The sequence below is a fragment of the Bipolaris zeicola genome, assembly GCF_000523435.1.
Source record: "Bipolaris zeicola 26-R-13 unplaced genomic scaffold scaffold_222, whole genome shotgun sequence".
Lineage (NCBI taxonomy): Eukaryota > Fungi > Ascomycota > Dothideomycetes > Pleosporales > Pleosporaceae > Bipolaris > Bipolaris zeicola.
Window position 1 is genome coordinate 1 of NW_006912271.1, and position 16573 is coordinate 16573.

The following is a 16573-nucleotide window of genomic DNA, read 5'->3' on the forward strand; positions in this document are numbered from 1 at the left end:
GACTTCATGTAGAACTCTCTAAAGAATAATATATCTTAATTCTATCTAATATTATTATGTTGTTATAAAGTAATTGCGCAGAGCGTCGCGTTAGGTTTGGTGGGGCGGCCAGCTTACTGGTGTGGCCAGCTTACTGGTGGAGTACGTTATTATACACAGCCGAGCTTTTCTCCTCTTCGCATATCTTTCCCTTTCTGCCCCCCCAAAAGCTCCTTTACCTAATTAGTCAGATCCACCCACTTTAACCTACTTTGGTAGTTAAAGTTCAAGATTCGGACTTGGCTCAAGGAAATAGGGTTAGTGCGTAAGTGATACGGGGTAGGGCCGTTTCTTTTTTTATCTTTCGGAGATTTCTTTTCATGGGTTGAATGTTAGTAATTGGATGGAAAATAGAAGGAAAGGGGGGTTATATAGTTGAGATGGGGTTCGTTTATTCTGCTATTTCGATTTTTGACTTTGTTAGCTAAGTCACTGTCTTTTTTTTTGTTTACCAAGAGAAAGTTGATTGTTCGGTTGTTTTTTTGACGAGCCTTTTGGAAAACTGCACACGATGAAGTTCTCGACTATTATTTCGGCATTCTGCTTCACGTCGCTTGCGTCGGCGTGTTCGTATGAGAATTCTTGTCAGAGATTCGGTGCTGTAAGTCCTACTTTTCCTCTCCTTTCCAAACATAAGTCCAGGGCTGACGGAAAGTGACTTAAAGGTTGATGAGAGATCTGCCTGTGTACCAGGCACTGCGGATTCCTGCGCGTGGCTGATTGGGCAGGGATACGGGGATCCTTGTGCGAAGAAGGGGTTGAACTGTAGACGTGGTAACTGCGTAAGTTTATTGACTATCCTTTCTTTGTGTTTGGTGTGAGAGTATATGGCTGACAGGGGTTGTGTTCTTTCTAGACCGATTGCAAGGTTGTTGAAGATGGGACGACGAGGTGCCGTGCGTGTCGAGTGAGATGCTGCTGAGGTGCGAGTTTGTACTAAAGCAAGTGTCGTGTATTGATGGAGCGACGTTTGTGGCAGTAGCTGTGGCGTGCGTACGGCTGCTATCGATCATCATTGTGCGAGTCTGCACAATTGGAATATACTCGCGGACGATGAAACGGGGATATCTGTCAAACATTCCGGCTCGCTTTTATTTCAAAGCATGCCACGACTAGTTCTTGGGCGATGCGGCCTCGAAATTGGTCATTCAGGATCACCTCATTACCAGATGCGATCGTCCCACTGTGGATATGAGGGGCTTCTGCTTGTCTGGGACGTAGCGTTTGGTTTGCTTGCTCTATCTCACATCCATTGCATGTCTCGCCATCAGCATGATCATTATCGATTAGAATAGGCAGTCATGCTGCTTTCATGGAGAAGCAAACGTTTGGCACTTGTTGTTTCCAGATCGTATTGTACCATTGCCGTTAGGAGTCGGCTGTAGCAATAGTACATCCGGAGTTCGCGCCCGTCTATTCCGTCTAAGAGCTCATATTATGATGTCAAATTGACTCAAAAATGCAATCATAGTGCTGATTCTTTGAACCTAAACGTTTCAAATCTTGATGGAAGAACCGGATCTACGGCAGACCTATTGCAGTCTGTCATGTCAGAAGAAACAGACAGGGGTGCAACAGAAATCTCAACCTGGTCTGCTGAATGAGCTTTGCAAACATATCGGAATAACTCCGTCTAGATCTATAAGCATTTTACAGCTTAGAGTGAAATCTCAAAAGTCCAGAGCGACCAAATGGACTCAACTTTGAATTCTAAGAGCTCATAGCAGTGATACGGACTATAAAAGGAATTCTGAGAGTTCATGACGACGACCCGGACTGAAGTATTGTATTTCCCCAGCTTATCAAGTCTTTTCTGTTCCGCCCCGCTGCTTACTGCGGGATTCAGCCAAAAGTTTGATATATTGGTGTTAAATACCTCCGGAACACCGCAAACAGAGTCAATATTAGGTTAATGAATTTCTAAAAATTAGCTGAGATTGTAGTGAAATCACGGCGGTAGAGGTTGAGAAGAGCTATCAAACAGTGTGATGGTTGATATATGTTGTTGATATAGAAGATACACTAATTCAGCGTTTGTTACTTTGACCGAGCCCCCCTGTATGTTCTTCCCGACATGATATACTCCAACATGTCTCTGGAAATGCCCAGATAAGCGAAAATCTCACGTAAGAATAAGCATATGCAAAGATGTTGAGATTTTTGTAAGCTCAAGGACTACAACAACATATATGAATTGATGTCCTGCTTTGCGTTGCTTCACAATCAACAAGAAACATCACTTGCGTCTATCTACTACCTCTTCTTGCAAATCGATAAATCAACCGCATCATGAAGTCACCAATCCTTCTCAGTACCTTGGCCTTTAGTGGCTTTACCCTTGTACAGCCCCCCGTCTTTCGTTTCACAGGACTGTATGAAGCTAGCTTTACAATCTACTTTAGGCAGAACGCGTATGTTCCGGCGAAGTTGCAGACCACAATATCCTGACAAGATGCTGCAGTCATTTCGGAGGAATTTGGAAATCCTATGGATGTCACCTCCAGCGAGACCCTAGCATGGGCCTAATGATAGTTGGGAGACATGCCTTTCAAAGGATAAACATGTTGTTTCCTCTTCGTGTATTCTCATTTGAATAGTTTTGATAAAAAGATCATGAGCTAAAAAGCCAACTTGTAGATTAATTTGGGTGTAATAGAATTGTTACAGCTCTAGCTGCACATTGCAATTAGTCCCCATGGGGGTTTCTTGCACAAGAAGTGCGATCTACTTAGCTCTAAGAATCTCCATATTCGGATAACACATAGTCTCGTGATGAGCAACTGAATCTCCACCAGCCCAACCAGCTAAAAGAAAAATAACCAACCCAACCAACTCAAAAACTGACCCTCCGCAGAAGTTATCAAAGGTATTAGCCCGCATATAAAAGGGTTTCAAAGCAAAAGAAAAAAAAGTCTTGTAAATTGAGCAAGAAAAAAAAAGTGCCAAAAACCAGCCAGAAAACGGGCAAAAATATGAGCCAAAAACGAGCCAAGATATCATCTCTCCGCATAATCCGCCGGGGACAAACAGCGCGCGCATAGCTCTGCTTTACATCATACATCAAATAAATAGTCCTATTAGTCCAACTAAGAATTATAAAGAGGGGTGCAGCTTAAGGAGCAGACAGAGTGGTACAGATCACAAGTTACCACCCTTTCAGCGCCGCCAGCTAGACTATTAGAGTTACTGATTTTATATGTGATATCAATGCTAGGAGTCGTCGCTATCGCTGTCATACGACTCTTCGTAAGGAGCATCTGCGTTGAGCAGTATCTCGACTACTTGATCATCGCCTCTTGATAAAGCTAGCTCTAGAGCGTCGCTATATGATTGACCTAGGTAATCGAAGTAGCTATTGAAGCTGGCGCCCGCGTTGAGAAGCATCTCGGCTATCTGATCGTGGCCTTGTGATGAAGCTTCCTGTAGCGCACTACTATAGAATCTACCTCGGTCGTTAACGCAGTCACTGGCGTTGGCTTCTGCATTGAGCAGCATCTCGACGACCTGTTCATGGCTATTTATTGAAGCTGCCTGGAGTGCGTTGGTATAGAACCCACCTTGTGCGTTAACGTCAGCGCCCGCGTTAAGCAGTATCTTAACTACCTGATTGTGGCCTTGCTCTGAAGCTGCATATAGCGCGTTGCCATAGAACCCACCCTGAGCGTTAACGTCAGCGCCCTTGTCGAGCAGCATCTTGACAACTTCATTGTGTCCGAACAACGACACAATAGTTAGATGGGATGCATCCTTGAAGTGTCGGGAAGTATATCGGTGTTGTTGTATTCTAGTCCATTTTAAGAAACACATAGACTTCGGATTCGATACTTTGCATCCAAGTTGCAACAGAGCAGCATCTTTCCCACTGCTTAAATTGGCTTCCTGGAAATGCATAGTCCAAAACTCACTAGAGTATTCAAAGAAGCTGTGTGCGCTATGATGTTGCCTATTTTGCACGAGAGTATCTCTCTCGGATCTTGTTTGCGAGTCGTAGAAGCCGATGTAATGTAGACACTGTTCCGCGAGAATCTTGTGCGCGTGCTGTATTGCAATTGAGTGTTCCCATTGTGCGCTTTGAGTCACGCTGGCAGATGGTGACACATCCGCGATGAGAAATTCGCGAGCGGTCTGATGAAGAAAATAGACCTTTCCTTGATAGACTGAGACGAACAGCCCACACCAAGATCTCAGACGACATTTGAAATCTTCTTCGCTTTCAAGATCCAGCTCTTGCCATGATTGTGTAGTCCCTTGTATCTCTGTGGCGATATTCAGCTCTAAAACCGTGAATGCTCGCGCTGCGGCCAACAGGGTGGTCAAAACCTTGCGGACTATTGGCTGATCTTTAGACTTGCTCAAAATCTTCTCATACGCCTGGCTGACAGTTCTTGGTAGCGATTTGATAGCTGAGCAAACTCCCTTCTTAGTCTTCTTAAATCCTTCAGACTTCAAATAGTTAAATACTAGATACACCCAAAGGTAGGTGCGGTGTTCGATCTCAAGCAATGCATCTCGTAGAGCAGTTTCAATTTCCTTTGAAAGTAGTTCGTCCTTTGCTAACTGTCTAACCTGGTTCTCGATAACACGGTTGACTTCATGACTGATGGTTTCCAATTCCTCTTCCCCGGGTATGTGGATGTGCGGAAAAGACTTAATTAGACCTTGAAATCTCCTCACAATCTGCTGGTATGGTCGGCTCGTCATGAGATATCTTAGTTTTCCATGACTGTTGCGAGACTGGTTCTCGATGTTGCGCATTAGATCCTCGAACTCTGACTCGGCACACTCATCCAAAGCATCTAGAAGTATGATGATAGGTCCTGCTCTACTGTCTTGCACTGCGTTTTCCAAGATTGCCCAGAGCGACTTTGTTGAGTTGACTAAACCCTTGCCATTCTGTTCGTAGTGCTTCATAGCATACTTAAGTAAAGCTGGCTTCTGGCAGAAGAGTTGGTGTAGCAGAGCGCAGAGCGCTTGGCGGGCAGTATTCTGGTCCCGATCTTTGAAGAAGAAGTAGCAGACAGTCACCGAATCTCGTAAGACATAGTCTACTAGATACTTGGCTAAGACTGACTTACCACACCCAGGGTCTGCGGAGACTAACAGCGGCCCCGAGACTTGTTTGAGCCATTCCCGGAAGTGGATGTGTTCAAGAAACCAATTGCATGTGCCTTCTACCCGGTCTTCTATGCGATCCTTATACCACTCGTAGGTGGCATCCTGAGTGCTCTTGGTAAGACGAAATAACTGGAGGCACTCTTTCTCGCGTACTGTGTGTTGCATCTCTAAATGCTCCCGCACAATGTCTAAATGCTCTTCTGCAATAACCTGGTGCTTTGCTGCAGTGTCTTGGAGGTCTAACATGTTTGTAAGTATTAGTATTGCTTTGCACGACAACTACGAAAACCCGTTAGACTGACTAGAGAGAACGTCGACAATCTTCCTTTGTGCCTGCACCTGGTCTGACGGAATCATTGATAGCACTTCCTTTGCGTAAGCTGCTGCCGTCCCTGCTGCATACATCTGCCATTGCTTATTCTTGTGTGAGTCAGCGTAATCGCAGATACCCCGAATCACTAGACAAGGGAAGCTGTTCATGAGGCCTGCAGCCTCCATCTCGAAACAAAGCACCCCACCAAGCTCTGCGCTAAGTCTGTCTCTCTCGACAGCCGTCTTTATAACCTGGTTACCAGATGCGATTGTTCCATAATGTACTACCACTTCCCGCCGGCTTGGTTCTCGAGCTAACAAACGATCTTGGTTACATTCTCTACATGTAGCCCCTCCCTCGTGGTTGTACTCCGCTTCGAAAAGAACGTCTACACCAGCAGCTTCGCGCCCAAATGCAGGCAGGGTGACAAGTTTAGAATGGTATTCCAGCCACTTGCCTCTTCCCCTCATGTGCTTCGCCCTCACTTTCGCAACGGCGTTCAGGAGTATCGTAGGCGGCGAGTTGAGCGAGCCTACTCGCTCAAACCCAGTCTGGGTAGCTTTCCCAGAGTCATACTGGACAACTCCACCATGTGTCTTATGTGGCTTGCTGACCACGACATCACCAAGTCTCACATCAGTATCCTCGGTGGGAACGCCGCCTCCTATGCCGACCATTAGACCAAAGCGGGTTGAGGTGAAAGTCGACTTCATCTGCACGGCGACTGCTGCAGCTGAGTTGGTGCCTATCTGGCCTTCGGGCAGGCAAGCGATCACGACCTTGTGATTGCCAATTCTTCCACAGGTGTAAATATTTGTATCGCGGGCATCGTATTGAGGGGTCTCGTGCTCCTCATCGAGAAATTCTTCCGCGGCTGCCAGCTCGACTGGGAGGGCGCAGACCCACCCTACGGTGTAGTCCTCTAGACATAGCTGAGATGCCATTTCCAGGCGTTTTTTGGAAGGAAAGAGAGGTCTCAAAGGCGTGCTAGCTCACGTTGACACCGTGTTTTCAGGATCGAACAAAGTGAGGGTTGCAGAAGGGGATGCGGACATGGTGAAGCAGGCTGAGCAAAGGCACTCCCCACTTTTTGAAGTACGAACCTGCTCTCAACGAGGCTGAAAATCAGCCTCTATTATTGGCCGAGCTTCAAGGAAGCGGCGGATAAAGTTGGGGGCGAGAATGGAAGGAAGAATAGCTAGTTAGCTGGTAAGTTAATCTTTCCCAGTTCGAGGCGCTTCTGTACGCACGGTTGTAAATGCTTCTGGAGCACTGCTAGCAAACCTGTAAACTCGCTGATGTAGACTAATGCAAGCTAAGCTTTGCTATCGTGTCTCGCTGGCTTGGGTCTCGCTTCGGAGTTGTCCTCACAATAGTTATATAGGCAAGCCACAACCAGGGTAGTTCTGTACGAAAATTTAACTAAGATCCAAACTTGAGAACTATTAGGTACCAGGTTGTAATGTTTTTGAGAGCACTACTCACTATGTGGAGATATCTCCCCAAGGCCACTCCAACATGGATTTAAGAAACTAGTAACGAACTCCAACCGCAATTTTGTAACATAGCTGGAATACCGTTAGTTCAAAAGAAACATGGAATACTCGTTTCCAGATTCTTCCAACCTATCAGCACTGCTTACCGAGATTCAAGAAATGAAAGTTTTCGACAGACATGCAAGCAAAGTGCGGTCTCTATTCTAAGCAAAAAAGATACCTTCTCTAAAGTAGATTAAGATGGTGCTTCAGGATAGCCCAAATTCCACTGGAGTCAGTGTCGACCAGCAAACGCCTTTGGTTACACTAGCGCGGTATGGCCATCTAGACGTTGTCGAGATACTTCTTAATGAACCTTGCATCGACATTACTTTTGGAGACAAACTTAGCAGGTGCGCACTGTCTTTTGCCACAGGAAAAAGATACATGGAGATTGTTGATACACAGCTGGATGATAGAGTGTCCGGGCCATACAACCAGGACATCGATAAAACTACCTTTTTTGTCGCTTGTCAGCACTGTTCACTAAATAAAATATCACCCCCGAACACTCCAGTCACCTACATCACCGTAATACAGTCACATCTCGACCCGCATTCACACTCGCCGTCTCCCAATCTCCACACTACCTACTCTCAAACTTCCCAGCCGTACCAGATAAACCCCTACAACCAAGTTCACCCACCCTCCCTTCCAAATCCTTATACCTCAAACCACCCACATACTCGTCATCACCATCCCCCAAAACAACAACATCACAGCACCCCATCCTACAAAGCCATCGCGCCCCAGATCGCAAGCACAAGCAGCCGAATACCCCCCCAACGTGCGTGTTCTCACACCTACGACGCCCGAGGAAACACAAGGACATTGCGCAAGAACTACTTACTCCAAAACAACAATCCAGACTCTCCCAAACAAGTTTACGCTGCCACAGCCTACACCCGTGAGTCGACGAAGCAGACGAGATCGGATAGTCTTGTTAAATAATACGAGGGTTCTCTTCTACAGAACTGGACACAGACTCTCATTAGTACTAACCACACTTTGAACATCTGGATACTTACCTACTGCGTTCGTTACGATAACACTACTTCTACATCCACTCGCCAATAATGCCAGACTCACACGACTCCAGTACGTCGTCCCAGTTGCACATCAGCCAGCCCACAAAGCGATCAGCACCTTAATGTATGATACATAAGTCAAGATAGAAAAGCCAAGCTCTAGGAAGACGAAAAAGAAAAACGGTTGCATGCCACTGGGACACCTTGATAACATCTACATTCATGATATAAACTGTACGCAGAAAACGGTCTTCACACTCTCAACTCTTTTGAAACTCATCCTAACACAGTGAAAAACGTCTCATATCCGCTATATCCACGTATTCTATACACACACACATATCCAGCCTACAACTCACTATGTTCAATAACCCTCTCAGCATCCTTCTCCTTCTTCTCTCTCAGCTGCTCCTGCTCTTGCACATCCACCAAGCCCTTGAGTTCCTGCTCGCCCTTCACCCTCTTCGCCAGCGCCGCAATCTCCTCATCATACACATTCCACTCTGGAATCTGTCTTCTTGCACGGTCAAGCTTCGGTTCTTTAGTTTGAGGATTATTACATAGATCAATTGTTTTTGCTTTGGCGAGGTCCTCGTCGCTGCACCAAGTTTCACACCAGAGCCATTCTTGAGGGAGGCTGTGGATGGGGAGGTTGAATTGCATGTTGTTGGGCAGATCCTGGTCGAGGTTCGAGAGCGAGTTGGGGTCTGCGGATAGGGCGTGGTATTGTTGGCGGAGGCGGTCGCCTGCGGCGAGTTGGCGGAAGCGAACGAGGTCGACGACGTAGAGGGCGGAGATGTGGTAGGGACGGCCACGGAGGAAGTTAGCCCAGTAGCCGGTCTTCCAGAAACGAAAGCCTTCCATTTCGGTGCGAGAGTCGCCCATGGGGGTAAAGCCGTAGGGTGCACCCTCAAGGTCATGCTGCACAAGCTCGTACATGTCTGTCCTGACGATTTGATCCGCATCTACAAAGATGACCTTTTCGAGGTCGAGAGGGAACAGGACATCGAGGAAGAGAATCTTGTAGCCCCAAATCTCGCGTTGCTTCTCCGACTGTTGGCGGAGCCAATGTGGCCATTTGTACGTGACCATCTCGTATTCAAAGCCGTACTCGACGGCCATATGCGGCAGGAACGACTTGAAGCTTGGCGAAAGGAATTGCTCAATGAACCAGAACTTGACTGTATGCTTTGTGTGCTTCATGACGGACAGCATCATGATGTTCAGCATACGCTCATACAAGTGGCCCGAGGCGACCGAGAAGATGTTGATATCCGCTTGCGTGCCCTTCTTCACTGCCTTTCCTGACAGCAGATCGGCGCCCTTTTGTAAGACCTTCTCAGAGTCAAAGTTGAGACCGATCTTACCAAGGAATTGGTTGACTTTCTGTGCGCCTTTGCCAACCAGTTCGGAAGCAAGAGACTCCTCTGGAGCAAGCACGTCAGCAGTTTCCTGACCAGGCTTGCGAGACAGTCGCGGGAAGATGGTAGCTCCTTGGAAGCTCATGAGGGCAATCTCGATAGTCTCGTCACCAGGCTGAGGGGCCCAGCTGATTGGACCAGCGCTATCGAGATTGAAGACTTGCTGGGACCGACCGTTCTTCAGCTGAATATTGTAGAATCCAGGGTTGGCTTTGAATTGGAGGTAGCCAAGGTTAGCCATGATGATGGTATCGGCAAAGTGCGGGTCTTTCTCGGTGGCTAGGACAACCTCAGCCCCGCGTGGTGGCTGTCCACCGTTGGTGGTGTCGCGAGAGTGACCTTCGATCAGAATACTTTCCAGTCCATAGACAGCGTCGACGTTAGAACCAACTGGGATAGTACTGAGCTTGATGTTGTCAAGATCATACATGGATTCTTCTGGAGCGACTAGCCATGAAGGAGGCACATCCATACCAAGATTCAGTAGTGCCTCCTTGGGAATACCGGAGAAGCGTGCGCTCAAGTTACCAACAGATCCGTCCGGATTAAAATGAGGTCGGGCTTCTAGAACATATCTGTAGAAGCGCTTGATAGGAAGCTCTTGAAGGTTGCTCTTGGGATTCAAATACAATGTCAGATGAACACCCTCCATGTCGCCTAAGGTTTTCAAAATGGGAACCCATTTCTGGGCGACCTCAGTAGCCGGATCGATCGATGCCACAATATGGAACACGGCCTTGTCTTTGTCGCCTTTGACAATGGCGGTGTGTTCAGTATTCCACTTTTCGTTGTCATTTCTCCTGACTGTCGAAATCTGTTCAAAGATACCTTCCGGCACATCCGATATAGTTGACAAAGCAACCAATGATTGTATCTTGGCGATACTGAAAGGCGACTCGATTTTATTCAAAAGACCAAGATCGTCCAATGCTTTGCTCAAGGGCTCAGCGCGTTTGCTCATCTCGTAGGACACCAGTCCTTCCAGATCATCTTTGGTGAACTTGATATCTTCTGGAATAGGGCCTAGATGACGTCCATTGACAATAATGCTATTTTGGCCTGGCTTTATACCAAGAGCTTCGTATATTGGCTCGGCTGCCTTCCAGAATAGTCGTGACTCTTCTGGGAAAGAGACGGAGCTGGGCTCGCGAGCCAGCAGCTCCAGCAAGGTGTCTACTGTGAATTTGTCACCCGTTTTGGAAGAAGACTCAAGGATATCTTGTGACAAGCCCGACTTTTCGGCGTCAGCGGCAGGATTGTGTATCAAGACAATCTCAGCGTTCGGGTTGGCCTCGCGGAAAACTGCCAGGGACTTGAGCAGGCCCGAGCCATACTCAGAGTCAAAATCAGCAGTGAGGGTGATATGTACCCAGTCGCTTTTGCTCGAAGACTCAGAGGCATGAACTCGTGGCATTTTGCTGTATACATGGCTGTGAGTGTTTTCAAACTCAGCCATGTTGATGAGCGTAACGTTCTTCTCATCCTCTGGAATAATATAGGGATTGCGCCTACTAGCAGCCTGGGCAAGGAAATGCTGTGGAACCCAGCTATCTTCATTGAAGTTGCCTTCAAATATTGCCTTTTGAATTTCCCGAAGATCGAAGGTGATTCGTTTGCTGAGACTAGAGAGCCACTCCTCATTCCCAGGAATAGCAACACCGTTTATCAGAATTGGTGGTTGCGGGCCTTCCCCAGCCAAGCGACTCACGTACTGCTTGGAGTCTGCAATGCGTTGGTCCAAATCCTCTGAAGTGAGGACATCTTGAAATGAAAGGGCTGTACGCTCATCGAGCAAGGTTGAGGTTTTAACTGTCGCATCAAATATGGCCTGATCAGGCTGTGCAAGCTTCTTGCCGTCCATGGACTGCGTCGTATGTTAGTGTTAGGCATTTATGGAAGGGAGGTAACCCATACTGCTTGCAGATATACTTCCACTGCGGAGACTCCATAAGCATCCAGCAGATGATAGACTATCTTGGCCTGCTCGATAGCTTCAGAAGAGCCAGACTGAGGGACGATACCCCAACGCAACGGAATGCCACGTCTGATCAGATTGAAGATGGTGTCAAGGAGAGTCGTCACGTCCTGGATGGATGTTAAGTCAACGAACAGAATGGCATTATGAATGTCTCTGCGGCAGGATGGAAGCTGCCCAGGGAATGTCCTTTGCAGTAGCTAAAAGAATTGGTCAATTCAAGAGCATAGACAACATCAGGTGGCACTTACAGCTTGGAGGCTGCTGGGCCAGTCCTCATACGCCGGGTCCTTCTCAATGTCATTGAGCCAGATGATGACGTTGCCACCTTCGGCCGTATCCCTAAAGTCATAGCGCTGTGGGGAGTCACCTGCGTTGGTTTGTGCGATGGCTACATGCGACAAGAGGGATACGACTTCAGAAACCGAGAGACCCTGGCTGCGAAAACCGTTGATGAGTTTCCGCTCGCGGCGCAGGTGCGCCAACAACGAATATGGGTTGACGTCACGAGTGGGAATGGTTAGGCCGTTGACTACGATGAGATTGATGCCGCCCATCAACCATTGATCGTGATTCTTTTCGAGGCCTTGAAGAAATTCATCAGAAGCGTTGTGGGCAGCGATAATGGACGAGTATTTGGGAAAGTCCTGAACGAGCTTCAGAAGAGTATTCATGGAATCCTCGCTCTGGAGCACAAAGCTAGCAGCCTTGAGTCCGAGATCGGATACTTCGTCTTTGGAAAGAGGCTTAAGATCGGCAACATCTTCTTCGTCGTTCAAACCTGTGTCCATTGTTTTCTGTGCAGCGTTCTTGTCGCTCTCGGCCGCCTGCCTGTCGTCAATGACAATGTAGTCGGTCCGCTTCAACTGAAGGGCAACACCATATCCATTGACTACTAGTGGTGATGTGGGCGCCTTGGGGGATGGCTTGTGCCTGATACGGTATGATGTCTTTCCTTGCTTGGCGGTGGTGCTCAGTGTCTTGTGCCATTTTTTGAATCTTGGAGCAGTGATGTCGGCATAGAGAATGGCGGGTAAAGCTGAGCTGTTGCCAAGTATGCGGTCAAAGGGTAGTTGGTATGTACTGTCCATCCGTCAGCGCCTCGTCTTCCCAAGAACAACGTGGTACGGACCGTTCAGTTGCAATGTCCCCAAAGGGCTCATCCAGATGTACCGAGCAATATTGTTTTCCATGAAATGAGACCCATAGATCACATGCTTCTGTTTGCTTTGCCGACAAGGAAGGCTCTACTGAAGTATTGTAGAACTGGTAGTGTGCCTCGATGCGTGGCGCGGCCGACCGAACTGAAAGTGCAAACTCGAAGGAGGCAAGGGCTTCTCGCTGAGTAATGTGGCCATCGGCATACAGAAGGTCGACAAAGGCTGTATATAGCTCCTGGTCGGTGGTCTTGTCGTCGAAGTAGCCCTCAGCAACTCGGTCAAGAATGGGGTAGTATGCGGTCGCGTTCTCCTCAGCTGCAGTTTCTCTGTAGGTAATTAGGTTGTGTATGCAATATCACTTTGGGAGCTACTTACAGTAGCTCAACCAGAAATGGTGCAGGATTGAAGGCAGCCCGCAAGGCGACGTTGATACTGGGACTGGCCAATGTGCCCATGTGCCGGAATGTAGTCAGCACAAATAGTGCTTTTGCACCCAGGATAGAGGCCGAAGCTCTCATACTGCCGGGCTTTATCCAATCGCTATAGCACTTTGTAGTAGTGTGTGATGTAACCAGGCTGGGTTTGGTGTTTGTGTCGAAAGGTCAACTCTCGATGTTAAGAAGATGCAACGTGTAGCATAACTTGGCTGACGAAACGCGCACGCAAAACAGAGTGTGGTGTGATGCACAGTGCTGGGTGTGGTTTGGTAAGTCCAGCGTACCTTTTGTCTTCAGAAAGAGACAGCGGCTCTCCTTGAGCAGGGACTTGACAGCTCAATGTCTTGACGACGTATCTTGGATTGACGGGCGCGACAGCATTTGGTACGGCGGGCGGTTGTTACCCAAAGCGATGCGGCTGTCTTATCTTATCGGGCCCTGCCTCGGAATGGTTCCGACGGAAGGCTACGCGCTCAGTCACGTGACACACTACACTACCACCGCTTCAGCTGGTACGCCATATGCTCCAAGCTTTGGCAGCGCAACAATGCAATACAACTCTCTTCGGGGGCGGCGATAGTTCATAAGCCGCTGAAGGGTAACCAGTACAACGGCTATAGAGAGGCTAATTATAGAGGTTTTTTCTCGTCTACGTCGAAAGTCATGGAAAGTCGTTGAGTTGTTTGGTACTCTCCAAATCTTAGGTCAGCCTGGTAGAGATTCCAGAAGGCTATTTGTCGGTCCTTTTCTTGCCTTGTGCACGATGACATTGAACGGGTACTCTCCAAATCTTAGGTCAGCCTGGTAGAGATTCCAGAAGGCTATTTGTCGGTCCTTTTCTTGCCTTGTGCACGATGACATTGAACGAAAGGTTTATGGCGTGAAGGGTACAAAAATAGTTGTGAGTAAGCATCCGTGCCACAGACTATCTTTTGGAAGAACGCGTTCCGGCAGGCAAATGATTGGTGTGTAGCTGTGTCATTTGGACCAATTCCATGTGTTTCTCAACGAACTACTTTTGATGGACTTTTAGATGGTAGTACCGAGTCTTGCTATGTGTATGTCAACCAAACAGGCTATGAGCATGCTTACTTTATCCACTTACATCCATCCCAGCACAGTATAGCAGTGGAAAAGCAGCAACATCCATAGATGACGACTCGCCAACGGTATGCTTACGTATCCACACACACATAAGACCGAGCTGAAAACATGACATGCATGGTGGCCCTGCCAAGATGTTGCGCCAGGCCGGATGCTAAGGGCATAGTGGGGGATAAGCGTGCGCGTCTGGCTGGGCCCTAACGGTGGACAGACAGGGCGGGCGTGCGGGTGGGCCAGTGACGACGCCAAACACGATACGTATACGACGGCCTGCTCCACCACCACCCACCCCGGCCACGCTGACGACGGCGTCTGTCTCCGCCCGTGTTTTGCATGCTTCATCTGTCTGCCCACGCTCATCCACTCTCCAATGCCGTGAATCCACCTGCCCCATCCCTCTCCGCCATCTCCGCCATCATGCTCAGCGGCCCGCCTAGGATCATTCCCTTTGTCTTTGTCTTTCTCGCCCTCACCTTGGTGTGGTGGTACCTGCATGCTGTCCCTGGTGCAGGCCCGTCATTGGCAACATGGAAGCCCCAGACCTCACCACCGGGCAACCGTCCCTCGCTGCGCGGCGACCCTCTCGACTTTGGCCTGCCCCTGCGCTTCTCCGACCCTGTGCGCAAGCCCCCGGGAAGCAACTACACGTACAAGATTGTCGTCCCCAAGACCCAGAAGGAGGACATTAGCTGGATGGAAACCGAGATTCCCGATGCGCCTCTCGTAGTCTACGAAGTCGACAATCCAGATGCCGAGCACAAGATCCCCAAGAACAAGGGCCGCGAGGCCATGGTATGATCCCCTTTTTTTTACACGTGTGTTCCTATTGCGCGTACATGCAGGCTGACACGCGCGCTCCAGGTGTACCTCTCCTACATCATCGACCATTACAATGACCTTCCCGACACCGTCATCTTCATGCACGCCCACCGCCACGCATGGCACAACAACATGCTCCTCGGTCTCGACTCCGCCCAAATGATCAAGCGCCTCAACCATGACCGCGTTGCCCGCATGGGCTACATGAACGTTCGCTGCCACCACGAACCCGGCTGTCCCGACTGGATACACATGGACCGTCCCGGCGGCGACTTTGACTTCTTCCACAAACCCGAGGAAATCTATTGGCGAAAGGAGGTTTGGGAGGAGATCCACCCCGGCGCGCCCATCCCCCCCTCCATCTCGGGAATCTGCTGCGCCCAATTCGCCGTTTCGCGCCAGCGCATCCAAGAAGTGCCCATTGAGCGCTTCATTCACTACCGTAAATGGCTCCTAACTACAGGCATGGACGATCAGTTTTCCGGCCGCATCTTCGAATACATCTGGCACTACATCTTCACCGGCCACGAAGTACATTGTCCAGCCATGAACACATGCTACTGCGACGGCTACGGCTACTGCTTTGGTGGCCTGGCTAAATTCAACGAATACTTCAAGAAACAAGATGCGCGCAACGAAAAGTTCACCGAATACGACGGCTACCAGAAGAAGGAAAAGGAGGCAGAGAAGGATGGCAAAGATTCTCCCCTCACTGAAGACGAGAAGAAGAGGTTTGGCGAGCTCAGAGCCCAGCTTTTGGTTATGGACCGCGAACTCGACGAGCTGAGAGATGCGGCGAAGAAGAGGGGCGAAGACCCTAAAGCTAGAAAGGAAGAGACTGAGTCGTACGATTCGAGCCACATTTGGGACTATGCCCCGCATGACAACTGAATGAGCATTTGATGATTATGCGTGCTTGCGGCATGCAGGCCGAACCAAAAATAATAGGCGTTTCGATGGCGTTTTCTTGCGAGATTAATGGCACCACATACGGGTTTTTTTGCTACCCTGAACCGGACATGGATTGAGCATGGGGCATACATGACGTTACCTAGATACCTCACATACATATACATATTTGTTTCCTTGTATGATAGATCTCAAATCTGTACATCTTTCTCTCACTTCTTCTCGTCCTGTGCACGTGCTTGTCAGTTTCCTTGTGGTGAAGGTGCGCTAATCCTGCCTACGGCTATATGATTGGTATCACACACGCTCATCACATGCTTGTCCTGGCAAATACTAATCTTCCTGCTCCATCACTACGCGCAAATATTACACTCTCGCTGGTAAAGTACAAAGAAAATACTGCAAGACACACAGTCATGGTTCCTTCACTTCCACCTTCCGGACTGAGTGGCCAATGCACCTCCCACTTTCTACCAATTACTTCCAAGCAAACACTTCCTTTCTTCCACAACTTCTTGCTACCCGAACCGTTTCACAACCAGTTGTGCAGTTGCACTCAGTCCTAGGACAAGCTGTTTACCAACCTGTTTGTTTGTTGGTATTTGACCCGGTTGGCGCACTGCTTGCTGTTTGTTTACTACTGGCGTCGCTTGCTCTATCCATTTCACTCTCACCTTTGCTTTCGTTTCCGTCCCCGGCCTTACTTCCACTTTCACTT

General features: G+C 48.6%; 3 protein-coding genes across 3 annotated transcripts; 1 reads left to right on the forward strand and 2 right to left on the reverse strand.

The window, feature by feature from the left end:
• Positions 1-3249: 3249 nt before the first annotated feature.
• On the reverse strand, positions 3250-6411 carry COCCADRAFT_40355 (uncharacterized protein; the record flags this gene model as incomplete). The annotated part of the gene is made up of 3 exons (XM_007718263.1): positions 3250-3553; positions 3593-5393; positions 5457-6411. The coding sequence occupies 3 exons, from the start codon at positions 6409-6411 to the stop codon at positions 3250-3252; spliced, it is 3060 nt and encodes a 1019-aa protein (XP_007716453.1).
• A 1967-nt stretch (positions 6412-8378) lies between these two features.
• On the reverse strand, positions 8379-13104 carry COCCADRAFT_8522 (glycosyltransferase family 24 protein; the record flags this gene model as incomplete). Its single annotated transcript, XM_007718264.1, has 5 exons — positions 8379-11315; positions 11366-11626; positions 11678-12509; positions 12559-12912; positions 12962-13104. 5 exons carry the CDS (start codon positions 13102-13104, stop codon positions 8379-8381), a joined length of 4527 nt encoding a protein of 1508 aa, XP_007716454.1.
• A 1440-nt stretch (positions 13105-14544) lies between these two features.
• Positions 14545-15837, forward strand: COCCADRAFT_8523 (uncharacterized protein; the record flags this gene model as incomplete). The annotated part of the gene is made up of 2 exons (XM_007718265.1): positions 14545-14919; positions 14989-15837. The coding sequence occupies 2 exons, from the start codon at positions 14545-14547 to the stop codon at positions 15835-15837; spliced, it is 1224 nt and encodes a 407-aa protein (XP_007716455.1).
• Between the last annotated feature and the right edge of the window lie 736 nt (positions 15838-16573).